The sequence below is a fragment of the Oryx dammah genome, unplaced genomic scaffold (assembly GCF_014754425.2).
Source record: "Oryx dammah isolate SB20612 unplaced genomic scaffold, SCBI_Odam_1.1 HiC_scaffold_2, whole genome shotgun sequence".
NCBI classification, from domain to species: Eukaryota; Metazoa; Chordata; class Mammalia; order Artiodactyla; family Bovidae; genus Oryx; species Oryx dammah.
The window spans coordinates 24,059,833-24,073,580 of NW_024070186.1; the positions used below are offsets into that span (position 1 = coordinate 24,059,833).

The 13,748-nt window shown below is 40.2% G+C and overlaps 1 protein-coding gene across 4 annotated transcripts in view; it reads left to right on the forward strand.

Moving 5' to 3' along the window:
- The window catches only part of PPP2R3A (protein phosphatase 2 regulatory subunit B''alpha), a 242,383-nt gene that overhangs the window by 90,723 nt on the left and 137,912 nt on the right, over positions 1–13,748 (forward strand). For all 4 annotated transcript variants that reach the window (XM_040233119.1, XM_040233113.1, XM_040233133.1 and 1 more), the window contains 2 exons: positions 1,612–1,878; positions 10,121–10,224. In XM_040233119.1, the coding sequence (XP_040089053.1) occupies positions 1,612–1,878; positions 10,121–10,224 (371 nt within the window). The remainder of the gene's footprint in view (positions 1–1,611; positions 1,879–10,120; positions 10,225–13,748) is intronic.

Consider the following 13,748-nt stretch of genomic DNA (forward strand, 5'->3'; position numbering starts at 1 on the left):
TTAAGTAACTGTCCTGAGGTCACAGAGCTAGTAACCCATCACTGTTTTTTGTTAAGTTTTTTGTATTTCATTGGCATCACTTCCCTCTGCCACTTCTTCCTTGACTATTGCTTTATATGGGTAATATCCTTGTACTGCAGCAAAGGCTTGGTGTGACAACTGACCTTCATATTCTTAATAGTGTTAATATATGAGCAGACTCTACTCTGTGTTAATGTCAGATATTAACATGAAAAATGGGCCATGTTTAACAAAAGTAGGAGATTAAATCATATATATCACATATTTATGTGAATGAAGCCTATCTTCCTGTAATACTCATGCTTTTCAAAGGTAGCTAAAAATTTTACCCTGAATTTAAAAATCATATTATAAGTCCATATGTCAGAGGGAATATGACATTCAGATCTGCTTCGTACTGATATACCATTGTTCAGACTTTAGGAATGGCATTAGGATATAGTTTAACAAAGATGAACAGTGGAGTAATATTTTGAGTTCACAGGGAATTAAAATAAATTTAGCTAGTCAACAGTCATATCCATTTTTCATACTTTATGTAGCATCTGATAGTACCATGCTCATGAGCTTTGATAGATAATTTGGTCAAAATTAAGAATAGAAATTGATCTCTGAAAATCTTCATGAAATCCTTTTTGCTTTTTCTGCTAGGAATCTTGGAACTAAATTTAGTCTTCATTGGTAAACTACACTTCTACCTGAATAGTAATGTATCTCCCCTCCCTTTTCCCTAAATCATGAATAATCTTCATCTCCCCGTTGCCCCCCACTTTTTTTTATACTGTCCTTCCTGTGTCTCTTTATGGTTTACCACATCAGACTCTTTTTGGGAAAAAGGATGATATAAACGATTAATGAATTAATAAACTGGAAAGAGGGTTTGGCCATGGTGAAGTTAACGACCATGATCTTTGCCTATTGGGGTCTACCAGGAATGAGAGAAATGTGCATCTCAGGAAAAATGGCATGCCCCTGGCTGAAAGTAAATCAGCCTGGGAGAAGATATTCTAAAACTAAAATGCTTTAATTTTTTTAACAAAGACTTTCTCTGCTCAGACACTTGCAATGATTCTTCCTAGATAAAGCCAAACCAAGGAAGAAGGTAGAAGGACCCCCACACACAATATATTTTAGATCTACATATTTAAAGGGAACTCATTCTGTCTGCCTGTTGAAGGACAGGTGAAAATGTATAGAAAGACCAAAAACAGTCTCCAAGAAGAATTTGGACCTAATCCAGGTCCAACAGACTGAGAATTCACCTGGAGATCCTTAATATGTCAGCTGACATCACTCTTCCACATCACTCGTGGAAGACATACCTTAGGATTTTTTAAGCACAGAACTGTAAATTTAGCTAGTCAACAGAACTGTGTAAATTCAGGTTTTGGCAGATAAGTAATGTATTGATTGATTCAGTGTAGAAAAGCATTCCCTCAGAGCCTGCCTGCCCCCTCGAGTAGAGTGAGCTCTTCATCTGTTACTGCTTCTAATTGTGTTTCTTTTTAATATTTAACTTTCTATTACTGGTGAGGATTTTCTAGCAATACATACTGTTTAGAATTTTTGTGTCTCATATTTTCCTTACAGATTCAAAATAAACCAGAAAAGAAACCTGGAACACCACTTCCACCTCCAGCCCCCCTTCCAAGTAGTCCCCGACCTCCCTCCCCTGTTCCTCACGTGAATAATGTTGTGAGTGCAGCATTATCCATCAACATTCCACGGTTCTACTTTCCTGAAGGACTCCCCGATGCCTGCAGTAATCATGAACAAACTCTAAGCAGAATTGAAGCTGCTTTCATGGATATTGAAGATCAGAAAGCAGACGTTTATGAAATGGGAAAAATTGCAAAGGTAATGTAACTACTAAATGATGTATAATCTCCCTTTCTCTAGCTATCCCAATCTCCCTCTCTTTACTGCCTCCTTGCTCTCTATTTTTAAGCATGCATAGGAGGTGTTTTTTTTTTCCACACTGAAAAAAATATATTTGATACTGATGTATTAGCTGTGGTACAATTTGAAAAAAAACCTAGTGGTCTCCCAGTCCAACCTCCCATTTAATATAGGAATTTCATTCATAGCATCACCAAAACATAAATTTCCTGCTTGAGTGCCTTCAGTGACAGGAGACTCACTCCCTTGCCAAGCAGCCTGTTCCATCATTAAATAGCTTTACTTGTTAGAAAAAATGCCCTTGTTGAATGCAAATCTCTTTTTTCATTCTCATACATTGATCATAATTCCTTGCCCTGAAGCCAGGGAAGGAACTATTAGGCCAACTCAATGCTGGGATTCTTCTCAGAAATAGATGGATTTGTTATTGCAAGTCTTTGATACTTTTCAATACATCCAGCTGCTTCTAATTTAAGCTCTTAGTCCCTAACCCTTGGACTACTGTAGCTGGTAGTAACTGGATTCTACACTTCCAGCCTCCTCCTAGAACAGTTAATACTGAGCATAACCACCAGTTTATATTTGATCATGTCATTCCCCAGCTCAGCAAAATGCAAGGATTCCTACCATCTATAGCAGCAGTCCCTAACCTGTTTGGCACCAGTGACCGGTTTCATACAGAAGACAATTTTTCCATGGACCAAGGGGGTGAGGGACGGATGGTTTAGGCAGTAACGCAAGTGGTGGGGAGCCGCAGATGAAATTTTGCCCGCCTGCTGCCCACCGCCGGCTGTGCAGCCCAGTTCCTAACAGGCTAAGGACCAGTACCAGGATTTGGGGACCTCTGAACTATAGGAGTGCTTTGTTTCATTTGGGTTCTGTTTTGATCATGCACGTACACTATTCTGAAGAGTCAGATCCAGCCTCAGGATTTAGCAGTGGTCTCAAGCTGTGCTTCAAGAGACAGAGGGGTTAACAGGGTAAGTGTGTACAAGGAGACAGCAAGTGGGAGTTTCCAAGGCCCCATGCACCCTCCTACTTGGAACACTATCTCTGTCTTCAGGAAGCATATTTAAAAGCTTGAAAACTACCACTTTTGAGGATAAAATCCAAATCACTATTCCCTGTATCTGCCTGACCACCTGCGCCTGCCTCTGCATCTGGGCTTTCATGCTTTTCCCCTCCAAAATGGACTTCTACTCTCCACTCCCACATCACTGGCCCTGTCATGCCCCTCTGCTTCCCTACTTCTGTCCCCAGAATATTTGTTACTGCTGTTAATTTGTAAGTAGAGTGATTTTCAAGGAAATTAAAAAGAATTCTTTATTTTTTTTTACTCCTTTTTTCATCATCCCCGTCTTGCTTTCTTGTTGGCACCTTAGGTGTTTCTAGAGAAAAACAAACTCATTCTAGAAATAAGATCTCACCTATTTCCATTCTATTGTAACATGAGGAAACTGATATCCCACAAGTATGTACCTGAGATCACAGTTTGTACATGTCAGGAGACATGTCCTCTGACTCCTGCATCATGCTGTTTCTACCTTATCTCCCCTGAAGTGGGCTAACGTAAAATCAGCTATTTCTACTAAGCAGTATCCACTCAAATAAATTATAGGTTCTTTCAGGGCATTTGCAATTTTTTACCCCAAGCTTTAAGAGATGACTCTTTTATTATGAATCAAGGTGGTAAATTATCTGAATGGGCTGGAATGTTGAACCTAAGAGAATTTAGCAGAGATGAATGAAATCTGCATTTGGAGATAACATGTTAATCACATAAATGCCAAACAGGGTATGTCTAACATGGCAATGGTTTGCGTAAGAGAGACGGGAGGCTTCATGGACAACTTTGAGCAAACAAGCAGGAGAAACGGCAGATTGAGCACCGTGGTAGTTCCCTCTTGGCTCTGCTGGGCTCTCCACATCTGGAGAGCCAATCCAAGGGATCAGTGCCTCACTGTCAGAGACCTGCAGCCTGCTCTGTCTTGAAGGTCTCAGGTCAACCTCCCTCCTCTTGAATATTCCCAGCCCCTGCCTGAGGAGCTTTCCTGCATGCTGCCTTCACCCTCCTGCTCTGGCGCTCCCACCTGGCTCCTGGTAGCCCTCCCTGCCTGTGGCTCAGCGGCCCGCCAGCACTCCACAGTGAATGCACAGTGAGAGGACAGCAGGGAGCCTGAGGACTCCACGTGGTCACAGGGAGTGTAGGAGAGAGTGTAGTCAGGTCAGGGAAGGGGTTGGTGCTGGGGAGTCAAAGGGAGGACTTTCCTGTTCAGACAGTGGGGATCTATCTGTAGGTGGCATCAGGAAAAACTGCCAGTGTTACAGCTGACAACATAGAGAAGTTTAAAAAGAGAAAACTGGGGCTTCCCTGCTGGCTCAGGGGTAAAGAATCCACCTGCCAATATACAGGTTCTATCCCTGATCCGGGAAGATCCCATGTGCTGCAGAGCAACTGAGCCTGCGTGCCAAAACTATTTAGCCTTTGCTCGAAAGCCTGAGAGACACAACCATTGAAACCTCATGCCCTATAGCCCATGCTCACAACAGGAGAACCTACCACAATGAGAGAAGCCTGTGCACCGCAACTAGAGAGTAGCCCCTGCTCGCAGCAATAAAGACCCAGCACAACCAAAAATAAATTTTTTAATTATAAAAAAGATAGAAAACTTGTTTAGCCATAGTAACAGTCATTTACATAATAATTTACTGTTTATACCAAATTATCATGTGGCACAATAGTCAGTATACACATACATATCTGATTAACTTGTCTGAATTGTGCTTGACTGTAGTCCTAAATTCCATTCAGGGGTGCTAAGCATTTGTGTTCATTGCCCTCAGACCTTAATTGTCAGTTCAGGTAGCAAAGTGAACTAACATTGCATGTAAGATGAGGACGTGTGTATGATGACCTCACAAGTACTATATTAGCTCATTTTATTGGATTTTATCTCTTTGTTCTTAAAATCATTTATTTTAAAAAAATTATTTAATTATGTCTTCCAGTTCGCTAGTTCCATGTAATCCAACTTGTTCTCGGCTATGGCCAGTCTGTTAGGACTCACTACACCAGCCTTTGCACCACTCTTTGTTCTGCAGACTGTCTTAGCTCCTTGGAGAGATTGCTCTCCATTTCTGATTAAATTCTTAGTGTAGTAGTTTGTATTTTTTTCCACAGCTTTATGAAGTGATGGAGAAGAAACGAATAGAGAATGATCTAAGAGGGACAAAAGCAGCATAGGAACAGAAACTGAGCAACAGCAAGGAAAGTATTTGGCACCACTGAGTTTTAGCCTCTGACAGGCTTGAGGGAGAAGAATGAAACTATCTTCTGAACTGTATAGAGCGTTCCAGGTCTTCTTACTAGCTGACATAGCACCATCTTAACCCTCTTGCCTGTGGCCTATAAGGTAGCCTCTTGGTACCTTTATTTCTTTGTCTGCAGAATGAAATAAAAATACCTGCCCTCTTCTGTATGGGGTCATGTCAGGACTGAAAAAAATAACAAGCATGAGACATTTTAAAATGTTAAAGAACCTTACAAATATTGGCTGAGCGTCTCTTCCTACATATCATTAGACAACTTGATTTCAGTTCTTTATGTTGTTGGGTCATTTTTAGATGAAATTATAGGTGTTAATCAAGTTTTCTTGGCTCCAGCAACACTGACGCTTGCCTTCTCCTCTAAACCTGTTTTCTAAACCCATTTTCTAAACTCTGTACCTCCTCACTTGTCATCCTGTCTTTTCCTTTGTGAAGAGCCTTGAGCTTGTTCTCTCCTTTGTTATAAAAGTCTCTATTCTGTTGCCCTCAGATTAATATTATTTACTTTTTTTAGGTTTGTATTGATCTCCTGGCTCATTTTATCGTAATTCTCTGTTTTTAAGAAGATGCAGGCCAGACATACATTTATTTTTTAAATAGCGGGATTTTATCATTTTCTCTGATTTCAGAGCAATTTTTATTTATTAATTTATTTTATTTTGGCTGTGCAGGGTCTTCCTTGGGGCATGCAGGCTTTCTCTAGTTGTGGCACATGGGGGCTTCTTTCGTTGTGGTGCATGGGCTTAGTTAGCCCACGTCATGTGAGATCTTATTTTCCCAGCCAGGAGTCAGACTACATTGGAAGATGGATTCTTAACCACTGGACCACCAGAGAAATACCGACATTTTTAAAAAGCAGTCATATCTGCAGCCCTTGCCATCCACTGCCCATCTCGTTTTTGCATTTAGTATTTTCTCCAAGGGCTTGATAACTTTATGCTGCTCAACCCTTGGCTACTCAGGGTGTCCCACTACAAGAAAAATAGGTCAGTCCTTTCACACCCACTTCAAAATGTATCTCAGTTCAGTTCACCTCAGTCGCTCAGTCATGTTCAACTCCTTGCGACCCCATGAACTGCAGCACGCCAGGCCTCCCTGTCCATCACCAACTCCCGGAGTTCACTCAAACTCATGTCCATCAAGTCAGTGACCCCATCCAGGCATCTCATCCTCTGTCGTCCCCTTTTCCTCCTGCCCCCAATCTCTTCCATTATCAGAGTCTTTTCCAATGAGTCAACTCTTCGCATGAGGTGGCCAAAGTACTGAAGTTTCAGCTTTAGCATCATTCCTTCCAAACAACACCCAGGGCTGATCTCCTTCAGAATGGACTGGTTGGATCTCCTTGCAGTCCAAAGGACTCTCAAGAGTCTTCTCCAACACCACAGTTCAAAAGCATCAATTCTTCGGTGCTCAGCTTTCTTCACAGTCCAACTCTCACATCCATACATGACCATAACCTTGACTAGATGGACCTTTGTTGGCAAAGTAATGTCTCTGCTTGTGAATATGCTATCTAGGTTGGTCATAACTTTTCTTCCAAGGAGTAAGCGTCTTTTAATTTCATGGCTGCAGTCACCATCTGCAGTGATTCTGGAGCCCAAAAAAATAAAGTCTGACACTGTTTCCCCATCTATTTCCCATGAAGTGATGGGACTGCATGCCATGATCTTCGTTTTCTGAATGTTGAGCTTTAAGCCAACTTTTTCACTCTCCACTTTCCCTTTCATCAAGAGGCTTTTTAGTTCCTCTTCACTTTCTGCCATAAGGGTGGTGTCATCTGCATATCTGAGGTTATTAATATTTCTCCCAGCAATCTTGATTCCAGCTTGTGTTTCTTCCAGTCCAGCATTTCTCATGATGTACTCTGCATATAAGTTAAATAAGCAGGGTGACAATATACAGCCTTGACCTACTCCTTTTCCTATTTGGAACCAGTCTGTTGTTCCATATCCAGCTCTAACTGTTGCTTCCTGACCTGCATACAGGTTTCTCAAGAGGCAGGTCAGGTGGTCTCGGTACCATATCTCTTAGGTTTCTGCCTTTGGGTCATAATAAATTTGTTTTTTGTTTTTTTTTATATATATATGTTTATTTATTTTAATTGGAGGCCAATTACTTTACAATACTGTATTGGTTTTGCCATACATCAACATGAATCCACCATGGGTATACACATGTTCCCCATCCTGAACCCCCCTCCCACCTCCCTCCCCATCCCATCCCTCTGGGTCATCCCAGTGCATCAGCCCTGAGCGCCCTGTATCATGCATCGAACCTGGCCTGGCGATTCGTTTCACATATGATAATATACATGTTTCAATGCCATTCTCCCAAATCATCCCACTGTCGCCCTCTCCCAGAGTCCAAAAGACTGTTCTATACAACTATTCTATACTCTTTTGCGGTCTCGCATACAGGGTTATCATTACCATCTTTCTAAATTCCATAAATATGAGTTAGTATACTGTATTGGTGTTTTTCTTTCTGGCTTACTTCACTCTGTATAATAGGCTCCAGTTTCATCCACCTCATTAGAACTGATTCAAATGTATTCTTTTTAATGGCTGAGTAATATTCCATTGTGTATATGTACCACAGCTTTCTTATCCATTCATCTGCTGATGGACATCTAGGTTGCTTCCATGTCCTGACTATTATAAACAGTGCTGAGATGAACATTGGGGTACACGTGTCTCTTTCAGTTCTGTTTCCTCAATGTGTATGCCCAGCAGTGGGATTGCTGGGTGATATGGAAGTTCTATTTCCAGTTTCTTAAGGAATCTCCACACTGTTCTCCATAATTAATTTGTAAATATTAATCCCAGTGATTTGCTACTCTTTATGAGCTGACATGTACATTTTAACAAAGTCTTCTGAATAAAAATCATAATCCAAGGAAATGAAAGTAGTTTAATAGTGGATGTAGTCCCACAGGATGGTAAGTGCACAGGCCCGGAACGTGTTTCAGCTGAACTGGTGACCACTTCCCAAGGATGAGCTAGACGATTCCTGATCCCTTCCAATTCTGAAAAATCCGTAGTGACTCTAATGTTGGGAGCTTCTTTTTTTTTTTTTTTATGATTTTTTTTTTTTAAATTTTTACTTTACAATTCTGTATTGGTTTTGGCATAGATTGACATGAATCAAGTATTTTGGCAAGCCAGTCCCAGTCTCTCTCTATATTTTCTCTCTCTTTTTGTGGCTCTGCACCACCACCTCCATAATATAGGCTGTTCTTTTAATTTTCCCAGCAGTTGCCAATAGCCTATCACATATAAGAGCATTTTCTTGGCATACTACTATTCCTTATGAAAGGGAGACTTGGGATTGGGGAAAGTAGATTTGACAGTAACCACCCAAAGTATATTAATTGTGAGCTTTGTACCATGGCAATCATAATTTACACAATAAACAAAATCCATTTGGTTGCTAAGTAACAACTTTCCCTCATTCTTGACCTCAGTGGAGGTATTTGACCTCTGGACTTAAGAAATTTTAAATTCCACCCTGCTTGCAGAATGTGATTGGGTGGCCCTGGCAGAAGCAATCTCTTATTTCTGCCCTGTACTTAACTTACCACCCTTGGCTTGAATCTCATCATCCATGTCCTCATCTCTGACATGAACCCAGCAGTCCTGGGCATTCTCTCAGCATAACTAATCTCAGATGAAGTACTGTTCAGGCTTCTGCAGGATCCCCTATGCACAGAGGCCCCACATCAGGAGCAGCTTCACCTCAGCCTAATACAGATTCACATCTAGTCATCTACCAGAGGAGAAGCTTCCCTTTGTAGAATAAGACTCAACAGTCCTATATCTATTAAGAATATCTTTATCCAGGAATAAGATGTGACTCTTTGAAGAGCTTCAGATTTGGGAAGACATTTTATGTGTGTATACAAAATTGGGAACATGTGGAGATTATTTTTCTGCTAATATTTAGATATTAATACTTGGAAGAATTTTCCCTCTAGGAAAAAAAACGGGTAAATTTGGTATGAATTATTTCTTATAAAATGATAAGAATAATTTTTCTTTATTATTATTTTTTTAATATAAATTCATTTATTTTAATTGGAGGCGAATTACTTTACAATATTGTATTGGTTTTGCCATACATTGACATGAATCCACCATGGGTGTACATTTTTCTTAATTGAAAGAAAAAGGTTTTTTATTGAGAAGAAAATCATTACTTTTTAGGATATTGTATTTTAGTTCTTTCTAAGGCTGTTATAATATGTTGTCATTGGTGATATGTTCTGATATATAAATAAGTGATAGCATTTTAATTTTTGCCTCCCATCTTTCACCTGAATTGTAACCATTTAAATAGATTTATAGCTGTTTTCTAAAACAGTCCAGGCTTTTCTGTTTCTCCTTGAACCTGGGACCTAATAACACAGTAAGCAAAGGAGAAAAGAAGAGAGAGGTTAGAGCGTATTGATACCAAGTAACTGGGCAGTAAAGGTGGCTATATTTTTCTCCCATAGGAAGGGAGGCCATTTACACAACCAAGACATTCAGTCACTTATTTTTCTTTCTAAAAGTAGAAAATACATGATGTAAGAGTGGTAGGAAGGGAGGGAGACTGGTTGCTTTAACTATAAAATTTACGGGAAAGAAACATCACTATAAATGTACTTTAAGAAAAGGCAAATGAATATTCATCTTCTTCGTGAAACGTGTCATCCTCTTGTATTGTTTTCCCTCTGTCTTGCTGAATCTACCCCAGCTGATGTATCTGCCTCCATCCCAGTTTTGCTCCCCCAGGTCCCCTTCTGTCCACTGTGCCCTGAAGGGTAAAAGCCACAAAGGCCATGTCATCTCTTCACTGCCCCTTGGCTCACACTGCATTTGTGTTTTATTTGCAGGCCTGCGGCTGTCCTCTTTATTGGAAAGCCCCCATGTTCAGGGCTGCAGGGGGAGAAAGGACAGGATTTGTGTCAGCACAGTCATTCATCACCATGTGGAGAAAGTAAGTAAGAGAGCAGCTACTCAGGCTGGGCAAGGAATTATCTGGTCCTAGTGACATGCTTTATAAAGGACGCTAATTTTACTCATTCATTAATTTCCCCCTTACTCTTTGTTTCAGCAAGTAAAATTCAATGATTCACAACTTTTTATGTCCACAAACAAATTCTTTCCCTAAGCCTTTATCTTACATGTCTCTGATCATTAAAGCAGATCTCCAAAACTACTTGTTTAATAATATTTGATAATTTCTTAGTTTCACTTGTTAACAATTTGAGTCTTAGGATTTGACTCTTGTAGCAGTGTCATAAATGCTCCTTTAAGGGCAGCAAATCATACATGTCACATGCTTTCATTCTCATCTGATCCAATTTAGAATTGTATCCAGTTGATTTATTAAAAATAACTGAATTCTGGGACTTCCTTGGTGGTCCAGTGGTTAAGATTCTGTGCTTCTAACCCAAGGGGTGCTGATTCCATCCCTGGTTGAGAGTTAGGATTCCCAAATGCTGCATGGCCGAAAATAAATAAAGGCCTTTCTTTTAAAAAATAACTGAATTCTAATAGATTTTAGTCATTACTTTTTGAAAGCTCCAGTTAAGGAACAAAGGGTTAGTATATTTATAAAGATACTCCTGGATTTTAATATCCTGACAAGTTCTCTTGAATTTAAATCCAACTTTCTTCTCACTTTTCTTTTTTCTCCCTTCTTTCTTTAGAACTTATTTCTTGATATATTTATGCACAATTTAAAGGAATGTTATAGCTTGCCCCCTTCTACCTCTTTTAACTGATCAGCCTTCTCTAAGTTTGTTGTTCTCACTTTCTGGGCTGGATACCCTTCTTGATGAACTACTGGGAAATGCTGTTCACCTGCCATCGCTATCATCATTGTTATTTAGAATCAGCATATAATAGCAGCAAAACTCAGCTTACAGATTCTTCTAATCCTTTCCTGCCACCTCAAAGCCCTTACTAGTATAATGCTTGAGAACATCATAGGTGATTAATAACTATATTCTTATTTTTAAAAATCTAGCCACAAGTTGAGTTCACCAAGTTCTTCTTGCATTTCAATAGAACTAAAGTGATCAGGAATGGGAAAGAAGGCAATGGCACCCCACTCCAGTACTCTTGCCTGGAAAATCTCATGGATGGAGGAGCCTGGTGGGCTGCAGTCCATGGGGTCGCTAGGAGTCGGACACAACTGAGCGACTTCACTTTCACTTTTCACTTTCCTGCATTGGAGAAGGAAATGGCAACCCACTCCAGTGTTCTTGCCTGGAGAGTCCCAGGGACAGGAGAGCCTCGTAGGCTGGGAGCCTCCTAGGCTGCCGTCTATGGGGTTGCAGAGTCGGACACGACTGAAGCGACTTAGCAGCAGCAGCAGCAGCAGCAGCAGAGATCTCTTCAAGAAAATTAGAGATACCAGGGAACATTTCATGCATGGATGGACACAATAAAGGAAAAAAACAGTGTAGACCTAACAGAAGCAGAAGATATTAAGAAGAGGTAGCAGAAGAACTCGGAGAAGGCAATGGCACCCCACTCCAGTACTCTTGCCTGGAAAATCCCATGGACAGAGGAGCTTGGTAGGCTGCAGTCCATGGGGTCGCTAAGATTCAGAAATGACTGAGTGACTTCACTTTCACTTTCAACTTTCATGCATTGGAGAAGGAAATGGCAACCCACTCCAGTGTTCTTGCCTGGAGAATCCCAGGGATGGGTGAGCCTGGTGGGCTGCTGTCTATGGGGTTGCACAGAGTCGGACACTACTGAAGCAACTTAGCAGCAGCAGCAGAAGAAGAACTATACAGAAAAGATCTTCATGACCCAGATAACCACGATGGTGTGATCACTCACCTAGAGCCAAACATACTGGAGTGTGAGGTCAAGTGGGCCTTAGGAAGCATCACTACGAACAAAGCTAGTGGAGGTGTTGAAATTCCAGCTGAGCTATTTCAAATCCTAAAAGATGATGATGTTAAAGTGATGCACTCAGTATGCCAGCAAATTTGGAAAACTCAGCAGTGGCCACAGGACTGGAAAAAGTCAGTTTTCATTCCAATCCCAAAGAAAGGTAATGCCAAAGAATGTTCAAACTACCACACAATTGGACTCATTTCACACGCTAGCAAAGTGATGCTCAAAATTCTCCAAGCCAGGCTTCAACAGTATGTGAACTGTGAACTTCCAGATGTTCAAGCTGGATTTAGAAAAGACAGAGGAACTGGAGATCAAATTGCCAACATCTGTTGGATTATAGAAAAAGCTAGAGAATTCCAGAAAAACATCTGCTTCATTGATTATACTAAAGCCTTTGACTGGGTAGATCACAACCAACTGTGGAAAAATTCTTAAAGAGATAGGAATACCAGACCACTTTACCTGCCTCTTGAGAAATCTGTATGCAGGTCAAGAAGCAGCAGTTAGAACCTGACATGGAACAACAGACTGGTTCCAAACTGGGAAAGGAGTATGTCAAGGCTGTATATTGTCACCCTGCTTATTTAACTTCTATGCAGAGTACATCATGGGAAATGCCGGGTTGGATGAAGCACAAGCTTAAATTAAGATTTGGGAGACTGTCTTTTTACTTTGCTTATAGTTTCCTTTGTTGTGCAGAAGCTTTTAATTTTAATTAGGTCTCATTTGTTTATTTTTGCTTTTATTTCCAATATTCTGGGAGATGGGTCATAGAGGATCCTGCTGTGATTTATGTCAGAGAGTGTTTTGTCTATGTTCTCCTCTAGGAGTTTTATAGTTTCTGGTCTTACATTTAGATCTTTAATCCATTTTGAGTTTATTTTTGTGTATGGTGTTAGAAAGTGTTGTAGTTTCATTCTTTTACAAGTGGTGGACCAGTTTTCCCAGCACGACTTGTTAAAGAGATTGTCTTTTCTCCATTGTATATTCTTGCCTCCTTTGTCAAAGATAAGGTGTCCATAGGTGTGTGGATTTACCTCTGGGCTTTCTATTTTGTTCCATTAGTCTATATTTCTGTCTTTGTGCCAGTACCATACTGTCTTGATGACTGTGGCTTTGTAGTAGAGCCTGAAGTCAGGCAGGTTGATTCCTTCAGTTCCATTCTTCTTTCTCAAGATTGCTTTGGCTATTAGAGTTTTTTTGCATTTCCATACAAATTATGAAATTATTTGTTCTAGCTCTGTGAAAAATACTGTTGGTAGCTTGATAGGGATTGCATTGAATCTATAGATTGCTTTGGGTAGTATACTCATTTTCACTATATTGATTCTTCCAATCCATGAACATGGTATATTTCTCCATCTATTAGTGTCCTCTTTGATTTCTTTTACCATGAAGCAACTGACAAAGGACTAATCTCAAAAATATACAAGCAACTAACTCCTGCAGCTCAATTCCAGAAAAATAAATGTCCCAATCAAAAAATGGGCCAAAGAAACTAAACAGACATTTCTCCAAAGAAGACATACAGATGGCTAACAAACACATGAAAAGATGCTCAACATCACTCATTATCAGAGAAATGCAAATCAAAACCACAAT